The sequence below is a fragment of the Streptopelia decaocto genome (assembly GCF_964273445.1).
Source record: "Streptopelia decaocto genome assembly, chromosome: 4".
NCBI classification, from domain to species: domain Eukaryota; kingdom Metazoa; phylum Chordata; class Aves; order Columbiformes; family Columbidae; genus Streptopelia; species Streptopelia decaocto.
In genome coordinates this window covers 34,575,407-34,585,762 of record NC_138658.1, presented here as the reverse complement: position 1 = coordinate 34,585,762, position 10,356 = coordinate 34,575,407, and the positions used below count along the sequence as shown (strand labels likewise).

At 36.3% G+C, this 10,356-nt stretch overlaps 1 protein-coding gene across 1 annotated transcript in view; it reads right to left on the bottom strand.

The window, feature by feature from the left end:
• Positions 1-1,763: 1,763 nt before the first annotated feature.
• The window catches only part of RXFP1 (relaxin family peptide receptor 1), a gene marked incomplete at both ends in the record, with an annotated part of 43,790 nt that continues 35,197 nt past the window's right edge, over positions 1,764-10,356 (bottom strand). Inside the window, 7 exons of the mRNA XM_082051231.1 lie at positions 1,764-2,065; positions 3,980-4,198; positions 4,724-5,134; positions 6,378-6,607; positions 6,839-6,910; positions 8,481-8,552; positions 9,787-9,858. Of these exons, the coding sequence (XP_081907357.1) occupies positions 1,764-2,065; positions 3,980-4,198; positions 4,724-5,134; positions 6,378-6,607; positions 6,839-6,910; positions 8,481-8,552; positions 9,787-9,858 (1,378 nt within the window). The remainder of the gene's footprint in view (positions 2,066-3,979; positions 4,199-4,723; positions 5,135-6,377; positions 6,608-6,838; positions 6,911-8,480; positions 8,553-9,786; positions 9,859-10,356) is intronic.

Genomic DNA, 10,356 nt, shown 5'->3' with positions numbered 1-10,356 from the left:
TGAATATTCTTCTGTTATTCATAGGAACAAAGATGACATTGAATATATATTCTTAACTTCAGTGAAAAACAGAAGTAATGGTAGAGGTAGACATCCTTGCATATCTCATCAAAAGTTACATTTACAGTTATTGAGAAGGCTTGGCCCCTCCAAGTACACAATTTCTATTAAATGGAGTTCTAATTGCCCCAATTAAAGGCAATCCACATGGCAGGATTTCACTTAGCTGTTTCTATCCCTGCAACTTAAAATGTTACTAAGCAGCTTGGAAAAGTCATTGTTTTGTTCAGCAGATAATATTTTATTTCAATAAAACATACAGTAGTGGAAACAAGATGTTTAACAATCGTCAATTTCAAGATAATCCGAAGTTCTGTAAACAGTTGAAGTGTGAGTCACACTTTTAAAAATTCTACTTCTTATGCTGTTAAGAAGCTAAGTGCAAACATTGGAAGTGTCTTTTAACTTCATTTTTAAAGGCTTCATATCATCAAAACAAAAGAAGCATTTCTTCTACCTTTGTGGGCTTCTAGGCCATCGGACTGTGAGTATGGTACTGAAAGAGCTAGGTAAGTCATAGTAATTTGTAATAGAAAATATTTTCTTCAGTAAACATATGCAAAAGAACTGCCTCTAGAGGATTGTTTCAGATGGAATATTTATTTATTTATTTGTTTGTTTGTTTTACCCTTGTAATGCTGGGAAGTAAAGTAATGCCCCCAAAAGTCCTGAATGGCTGTGCTCCTTATTTTAACTGTAACGCATCCAATCAGATGCACAAGGTGACTAAAAGTATGTGTCACAACACCTATTAGGCCTGATAGTCTTCTATTTGACTGTCTCCCGTTATTCCATGTTCAGAGGTAAATATCTTCAGACCAAAACTGGTTGAAGTCTGCAAGCTGTGGGGAGCTACTTATGGTAGCCCATAAAGATTTTAGGATAGTCAGCCCAGTCTTTCCAGGGAAGGATGTTCTTCTGAAGTGGAAACTTCCACTAGCCAGGACGCTTGGTTGAGAAAAAACCGTTTCTCTTCCCCTCTAGCTCCCTTTCCCACAGTTCTTGTTCTGCCTGAATTAGAACAATAATTACACTTCCAGGATTGTCTTCACATGAGTGAAAGAATTGGTAAATTTTTAAAAGGAATACAAATTTCACTTGTTTGGCTTAGACAAACACAATAAACTGGTCTAATTATGAAATTTAAATATTTTCTTAGGGCTATTGCTCCCTAGAGGTTTTCAGAACTGATATAGCCTAAATAGAGCCAATCAGAAATTCTGAGGAGAAAAAGAATTCATAATGAGGAAACCAATCAGCTCTTAAAACTTCAGCTGTTAAAAGGGAGGCGTGTTGTGGGGTTTTTTTGTTTGTTTTTAGGTTTAATGAAAACAACCTTTTTTTCCCCTGAAGTTAGATGATTTTGAAAAATTCTGCCTTCAGGCTGAGATGTTTTAAATTCCTTTTTTTTTTTTTTTTTTTTCCCCACACACTCCTGGCTTCTGGGCGGAAAAAAAATCGAACTACTGACTTCTCATTCTGATCTAGGATGAGCTGTCAAAACGTCAGGTACCATTGTGAGATGGTAAAATTATCATTGTGTCAGTTCTACCTGCAAGCAGACACTGCTCCCTCTTCTTCATGCTCTGGTTTGGGTGAGCCCATGTGTCAATATCTCCCTCTTTTACTCGTTGCTGTGAAGCAGTGAGCCCACAGATATGAAGCTAACAGTGCAGATGTCACCTTGAGGATCCAAAATATGTTTACGTATAGGAATTTAGTCTTGTTGACTGTGTAGTCACTGAAGCATCAGAGGAGTCTGTACAAAGCACCGGCTTCGTTAGCTTTGGTGCCATTTCATGCATTGGCCACATCTCTACCCAAATTAATGATGGACCGTACATTTTCTGATTGCCTTTACCTCTTTTGGATCTTCTTTGTCTGTAGTTATACCAAACCTGATGAATCATTTCTTTGAAAGGTCGTGTAGTCAAAGTGTAGAGAAGAGGATTCAAAGCACTATTTATTGGCAGTATAAAAATGACCACCCAGGAAGTTATAGTACCTTAGGGAGGGAAAAAAGAAAGGAAGCTGTAATTTGCATTCCAGCATTTGTATCTGTTAATTAATGCAAGCATTTGGTGCCTGTGGAGCACACCTTCCTGGGGAGGGGGGTGGCTGTGCTCTCTGAGGCTGAGTTCATGTCACAACATGTACTTTTCTTGCTCTTCTCACTGTTACACTTGCACTGCCCACTTACCTCCATCTGTTTCCAGGACTCCCTGCAAAACTCAGCGTTTTTCACTCTCCCGGTAGTCCCATTTAGCTCTCTTACTTTTTCTGCACCATAGCTCCCTGTTTATCCTGGCATGCTTTTTGTTCTGCCTGAGCCCCATTTTCTTGCCTCAAAACTCTTTGGCGCTTCTTTGCTCCCTAACTCTTCCTGTGATCTCTGGTCTCCACCCTCTTCACCTAACTAGTGAGACCTAATCCTAATGATGTCCCTGATGTCCTGTCCTCCCACAAAGCAGTATCCTCCTGCCCCCCCAGAGGATGGTTTTCTCTTCTGCACCAGGACTTCTCCATTCTTCTCCCTGCAAAGTCCATTGTGCACATCCTCCTTATTTCCTGCTTGCCCTGTTGGGAAGAGTTTCCGTGTTCACACTCTTCCCTTCTGAAGGTTTCCTGCTCTCCTGCCTATATTGGGGTCTGCGTGCATTTTTCCAGCACCTCTGAGAGGCTGGCAGAGAAGGGACAGGATAAAAATGCTGAAAGATGTCAGTGAGTGTGCTCCATTACATTGTTTGATTTATAAAATAATTACAGAACTGTTCCAAGTGGTACAAAAAAGCTTGATTCACACACGTTCCTATTGATGCCCATAACATTGTCTCCAGTATGGGAAACAAACAGATGCTTAGTTCAAAAGCCGTCACAGTGTATCCCCAAAGAAAAAGAAATGCCAACAAACGGGGTTTAAAACTTCTGTAAACTTAGACAACTATCTATGATGTCTTTAATTTTATGAAGTGAGTTATCACTGTTTAATCTGGTTTATCTAATGATGAACATTCATTTGCTGAACCTAAGATCACCCTGCCGTTCAGCAAGATTTCTTCAAGGTTTATTGACTCAGAATACATCTGCTTCTACTTTTCACAATGTTTTCTTTAAAATTTCTTGGATGGTTTTATAACTTCCTGAAGAAGCATTTTAGAAGATTTAAAATAACAGAAACTATTTGACATAATCAATGCAACTTTCTTCCCAAGACTCCTGATCAGCACATAAGACAAAATCTTCTGAGCTAAAATATTTTCTCACCAATGTAGTATCTGAATATTGAGTCTGAATCCCCTGTTGCTCATGGTACTGTTCATGTTCACATGCTCTTTCTAACAGGGTTTACAAGCCCTACATAAAGAGGCTTTTTTTTTTTTTTTAATTGCAAAGAGAAGGTAAAAAATAAGGTGCAGTTTTTAATCTTGTAGGTTTATATTCATAGCATAAAGAAGGTAAATGGAGCTTTATATAACGTAATGTTTTGAACTATAAGTACCAGTTTGTAAAATAAACTTATTTCAGGATAACTATATTATCAAATAAAGATAGGAAACATTGTTATGTCCTGAGCCATATTTAGGCAACAGAACAAGCAAAAGCCAAAAGATGAGAAAAGCCGATGCAATTCAGCCTTGGTTTTCAAATATATATTGTATATTTTATAGATATTCTATGGAGACAGACTTGAACAATTTAAATTTTGGGACTTTTTTTGCTAGCTCAAAGGCAACTAGTCTTTGGTGATTATAGTAATATAGTTCAATTAAGTAGTAAACTATATACTTCAATATATATTGTGTGATATAAAGTTCATTATAGTTATGTAGTTCTATACATTCAATTACTTTTCTTCTGAAGTAGAAACAACACTTTATACAGACACAACTGAAGCAGCCTCACAGAAGAAAGGACATACCTGGTATTTCTACTTGGAGTAAAGAAAGGAGTTTCAAAATAAAAATAGGTATCCAACACAGTGCATCAGTAAATACAATGAAGAAAAAACGTTTAGCAAGGATCATCTCTTTTTTAATATGATTCCGAATTTCAGTAGCTGTAATAGCTGTTTGGTGAACACTGTAGAACATACTCCCATATGAAAACACAATGATGATAAAAGCTGCCAAGTTGACACCTGTTTAAGAAGTTAAAATTAATTATAATTTCACAACATAATGGAAGTTCCACATCACCTATTTACAGGCTGGGTAGTGAAGAAAAATGTTTAATCTAAACTGCTAGGCCTGTACAATTAAGTGTCCAGAGGATCTGGGTCTGTCTTCACCTGAACACTGAATTTTTGCCTCTACTCAGGTATTTATTTCATTAATTGACACCTGACAAATGGCTTCCATCTGATCCAAACTATTAATATGTAGTTATCTTCTGGTTTTACCATTGCTCTACTTCCCTGACAAAGTCTGTTCATTCAGGAATGTAATGGTCATTAACTTCTTTTTACTTTCTCAGCCCTTCATGCATTTATAGATATGTAAGTCTATATGTAACGTGGTAAAACATTCAGGTTGGAAAAAACATTTTAGTACTAACTAGAGCATCTAAATACAAGGTGTGAACATCACAGCAAAGCTACCTTATTTGTTTGAAAATTAAGTTCATTTGCAGCTCTAATCGTTTATGAAGAAGAAATGCAACTTACCTAAAAAAATGACAACAGAATAAATCTGACTTCCTGAACTTTCTGACTGTTCTGAGTGAAGAGGAAAACAGACGCCGTTGGTGCCATAGTAGTTCCTGAAAAATTCCTTGTTGCTCAGCGGGATAAAAGCAACAGCAAACCCAATTATCCAGATAAGAACCAAAATGGAAATTGTCCTGCATTTTCTGGGCTTCAAACACCTAAAAGGATAAACTATGCAGATGTATTTTTCCAAAGTCAGGTAAGTCAACAGTAAGACTGACACCTCTGTAGACAGAATAGCCAGCGATCCCACCAATTGACAATGAATACTGTCCATCCACAACTGAGCGTGCTTGTTGTATTCTCCGCGATATTTAAGATCAAAAGCTCCAATCACAAATAAATATATTCCCATCAGACAGTCAGCACCTGTGGGCACAGTGCTTAACATCATTATTTACACATCTGAATTTCCCATTCTCTGTGCATATGTATATTGGAAAGCAGACACACACATGTATATATGAGTACATATTAATATTTACAAGTTGGCTAATATATAGATATAAAATCAATATTACAGTTAGAATGTTATCGTGAATTACAATTAATGCAGTATCATTTGATTCTATTCCTCCTTTTTTTTAAAAAAAAAAAAAATTATGCTGTCTATGTTTCACACTTTTTTCCAACCTGATTTTTTTGAAGAGAAAGATATGGCTTAATTTATAGAATTATTCTGCAACCTATTTTTTATCAGGTCTTATTTGTTTTGATATTGACATTTGGCTTAAGATAATTTGCTTTGAAAAGGAGGGCATCTTTGCTGGATTCAAAGTTTAGTTTTGGTTTGTCCACCTTATGCTAGTTCAAAACAGCTGTGCACAGTCTTCTGAGACTAGGAAGTGAAGAGGAGGTGTCGATGTAGAGCTGAAGACTTCTCGGTATTTCAGCTCTAAGTTTTTTGTGGGGTTTAGACTGTTCCCATGGTTAAACAACAGACTTTAAAAATCACTGACATTCTCTATTTAGAAACCTTGCAATCATTTTATACACTGTTGACAATTACTTGTCAAAACGCAACTAATTGCATCTGTGAAATGCTTGTAGACTGTGCTGTATTGAGACAGGGTACTTGAGATTATGGTGACTGTACTGCCATATAGTTTGTCCATAAACCTGTCTTGCTTTTAGGACTAAAATAAAAATTAAAATACTCTAATTCTTAATATTGGGGAACTAGAAGGGATTGATTTTCTATATTTGCATAAGTAATCTTTTGCTCATACAAAAATAGCATAACTGTACTGAACACAATGTTTACACACAGAAATTGCTGTTTACCTAAAATTGCATAGTAATATTTAGGTTTGTGTGTCTTTGAAAAATTTGGAATTGTATTTCTTCTTTCTGAAGAAGGTGGGAATTCGACACAATACCTGCAGCATTAAAATCAAACATGAAACCTCTGCAGTTTATCAGCTGCCAGAGAGACCTCCTGATGCATAAGGTACACAGCATTCTGTATTGTCTTTCACAACAGCATGAAAGTTTAGTTAATCCAGTGCTGGAAATAAGTTACTATAATAATAAATATATAATATATAATAACAAATATCATACATGCTATGAGCAGACTAAATGAATATTCTTTTATGCATGAATTACTCACAGCAGAGAGACATTATTGAGATGGCGTGGAGTTTATTCTCCGATCTGATGTAAGGCCTCATGCAGATGACAAAAATATTCCCAAAGCAGGTGATAGCAGATACGACCCAGACAAACACTCTCTGTATGATGCTGGCCAAGAGATTCTCAAGGGATGAAATCCCATCAGTATTGGGCTTACAGCTGCGCACATGAGGGGCGTATCCACAATACTGGAATTTCTTAAAATATCTGGTTGTGAGAAAGAAAAATAGATAAGAGATATTCTCTTTTAGTTACCAGAATATCACATCTAGCTAATAACTACTCAGATGCTCTGAAAGAAGAAAAATTAATTAAAAACTGTAGGAGTTTGACAAGTGCTCACCTGCTGCTTTTCATACACTTTTGTTTCCAATTATCCAGTATTCTGTAAATTGTAAAATTCAGACAAAAGAAAGCCAACTGGAATAATTTACTTACATGTGGGAAAGGTTTCTCAGGGGTCTGAACATTCTCCTCTGGATATTTGCAATTTCAATGTCCTCCAAGCTGCTGTAAACAATATAGACTCAGTAAAAGGTCATGGAAACTCAGTAGTAAAAGAGCAAATTTTATGAGCTTTTTCCTGTGCTTCTGTGATGACAGGGAACTAGAGATGAACTTTAATTGCATCTAATCTGTCATTCCTTTGAAACTTGAACGAAAGTCTGTATAAAGGCTAAAGTGGAATAAAATAAATGGCAGTTAATTTTAATAAACTTGTTCTTCCAAAATCACAAAGAAGGCTCTTTTTGTGCTCTCAGCAACCAATCTGTGTTTATTATGTTGCCCTTCCAAAGTATTGTTCTACTGATGTTCTTTCACCATCTCCTGGAAAATAATAACTTCCAATAGTGATATCTTACATCTCTTCTGACTTTTATCTGGGGGAGTACTTTACTAGACAAACCACTGCAGGAATTCAGTCTTCATTGTGCCAAGAGCAGCACAAAATTGGAATGCAGAACACGGCATGGAAGGGAAGATCCTGGCTTTCTTGTGGCACATAAATAGGATTTTTTAAAAAAATATATTGAAAACAGCATTATTACTTCCCCTGAAAGTGCTAGATCAGTAAAGTGTAACTGTGTAAGTTGTTCTTTTAGAACTTCAGTTTCTATGTTCTTCCAGTCCATCCCATCCACTGGTTAGATGTACAACTGGTCAGAGGTCTTTGGTTCTCCTTGTGGGGAGCTTTATTTGAATTCTTTGTTCAATACTTTGAATGCAGTATTCATGTGAGTTCTGAGCACATTTAGGTGAAACTGGAGAAAAGTACCAGTCTTACTGGTTAGTTACTGTGGGCTAGTGGGCAGTTTGGTTAGGAGACAAGAAAAAAAGCCCACAATATGGAAGTGTGTGCTCTACCAAGCTGTATGTTGCAGATGTGCAGTGGTCTGTGAAGATGTACTTAATCTACCACAGGATAATTTCAGATTAGCCAGACTGTCACTGCACCATCATGCAGTTTCAGGAAGAGCTCTGCTGGCAGAATTGGAGTTAGAGCTGCTGTGTTAGTGCACCCACTAAAATGCCCCCTAAGCTCTTCAAAAAATTAGTAAAAGTCCTACCTCCCTCTGACATGGCAGTTGAATTGTATTTGTTTTACATTATTCTTTTCATGGTGTTAGCAGTGGAGTCTCTAAGGATGGAAATACGTCCCCAAACTTGTACATATACCAAATTCCTTTATAATTCCTGTCTCTGCATATTCTAATGGTACATGCCCATGGTGTTAATAGCCCCAACTGGACCTTGCATGACTCTTAAGTCCTGTGAACAAATTGTGCAAGGTCAAATGAGGGTTGCATTAATATTGTTCTGCAATAGCAGAAGAGACAATGCCCTTTTCTAAGCTCCCTTTTTGTTGGAAAAATTTCCATTATGAAACTGGTATTTTCAGGAAGGAAAATTTGAGTATTGCAAGTAATTATTTTCCAGGCTCAAATTGTTGAGGAACATCAACATAACTATAAGCTACTTCAAGGGCAATTTCTTAACATATTCTGGATCACATCCTTCTGAAAGTAATGCACATAATCACAAAGAAAATATAGCTAAAATATAAAAACTTGATACTTACAGGGATTTGAGTTTAATTAGAAAATCAAACTGATCTATTTGTATTTTCTTGATGGGATTGTAAGAAAGGTTCCTGTAAATACAACAGAGACGGTAAGTAGCTTTGTACATCTTCCTTACAGCTTGTTCTAGAAGTAAACTCAAACTACATAACCCATTTGCTTTCCCAGTGCTGGAGGAATGACTTGTACAGCTGGTAGTTCCAGCTGCAAATGGTAACTTTCATGTAGCGTTATTCAGCTTGCTCAGCCAGTGGAAAGTGTGGCTGGATGCTTCAGAGGCAAGCAAGTGCCACGTACACACACACACTACTGCCTCCCCCAACTTGATGCTTAAAGGTTTTGACCATAGAAATATTTAGTTATTAAACTTCCTGGACTTGTCTTTCAAGTAAAAGAAGCCAGCAGAACTGCATGTATTTAGAAATAAATTGCAATTGGATCTGCTAGTTGCTAAAATCTTTTTTTTCATAATAATTCCTGTGAGTTCAAGAGGCAGAGGCAGTGGAATATAATAACAGACATTAGCATTAGATACTGTCACTCTATGCAAGAGTATTTTTAGGTACATCCCATTTTCTTCTCTCTATATCTTTTATTTATGTTTTCATTTTGATATTGTAATAAAAGTGCACAAATGCAATAAATGTAGCTATACACACTTGGTTTCCCCAGTATATTGTGGTGGATCCCAAAGATGCTGGAAAAGTACAAAAATAGACTATTCTAGATACTACCTCCTCTCCTCCAGAGAGGTCTTCAGTTTTGTTATTAGTGCCTCCTTCAGCTTATGTGAGAAAGATTGGGACTTTCCAGCAGCAGCATTTGAGACTTTCCCTATATACATGTCACAGAAAAAAAGAGAGACTGACTTTCTGGTTTTATAATATCTTATGCTTTTTTGGAACCCTTTCACAGGAAAAAAGCAGTTGCAAACAAGTCAACTGTATGATGCTCTTGCATGTTTATGATCTCTCTTTAGAGCCAATCTTGATATTACATTAAACATTCCCATCAAATTATTAATTCCTCACGATATAGCTAGCATTTTGTATATACTAACAAGATCTAGAAAAAGGTAAAATTTGAACTTGCTGTCTTTTGGAACAAGAAAATACACATCTTTTACAAAACTATTCCAGGCAATATGTTATACAGAATTACTTTTGGGACAAATATTTTTTTAGGCAGAGCTTAAATGAAGCGTACAAACAAAGGTGCTCTTTTCTTTCCTAGTATTCATGACTGAAAGCATCATATCAAATGAGTAATATACAGATATCTATAATAATAATCAAGAATTCTTACAGTTGTGAAAGCTCCTTTAGATCCTTAAATATATATGGAGGAAGTGATTCAATCTTGTTGCTAGCCAGATCTCTGCAGAAACAACCACAGGTAGGATATAGTAAGTTCTTACTAGGCTCAGTAATTTTATGGAACAGTTTTGCAATTTCAAGATATGCAGTTTTATTCTATTGGCCAAATAAGATATTATTTATTATGTAGTTTACCAGAAACTTGGACTATAAAAGAATGCTGTTAAAGCAAGGTGATAACATAGATACATCAGATCTCTCTTTGCTAGTCCAGATAAGAATTAGAAACATAATTATTGTTTTATTTGCATCAAGAAGAATGTAAAATACCCTTAACTTTGGTTGTAGGAGTTTGGAAATAAATAAAAGTTATTGTTTTGTGATGGGAATTCTTTCACACAGGCTAACCAGCACATCTTTCCCTTAGTTCTTCTCTCTGCCTTGCTCCTTATTTTCACAGAACACAAATCCTGGTAACTGTGGACAAAAGAGCAAAGGTCTCCATCTGACTGAAGCTGTTAAAGTGGTCTAAAAGATACTGAAGGCAAACACGCACCTA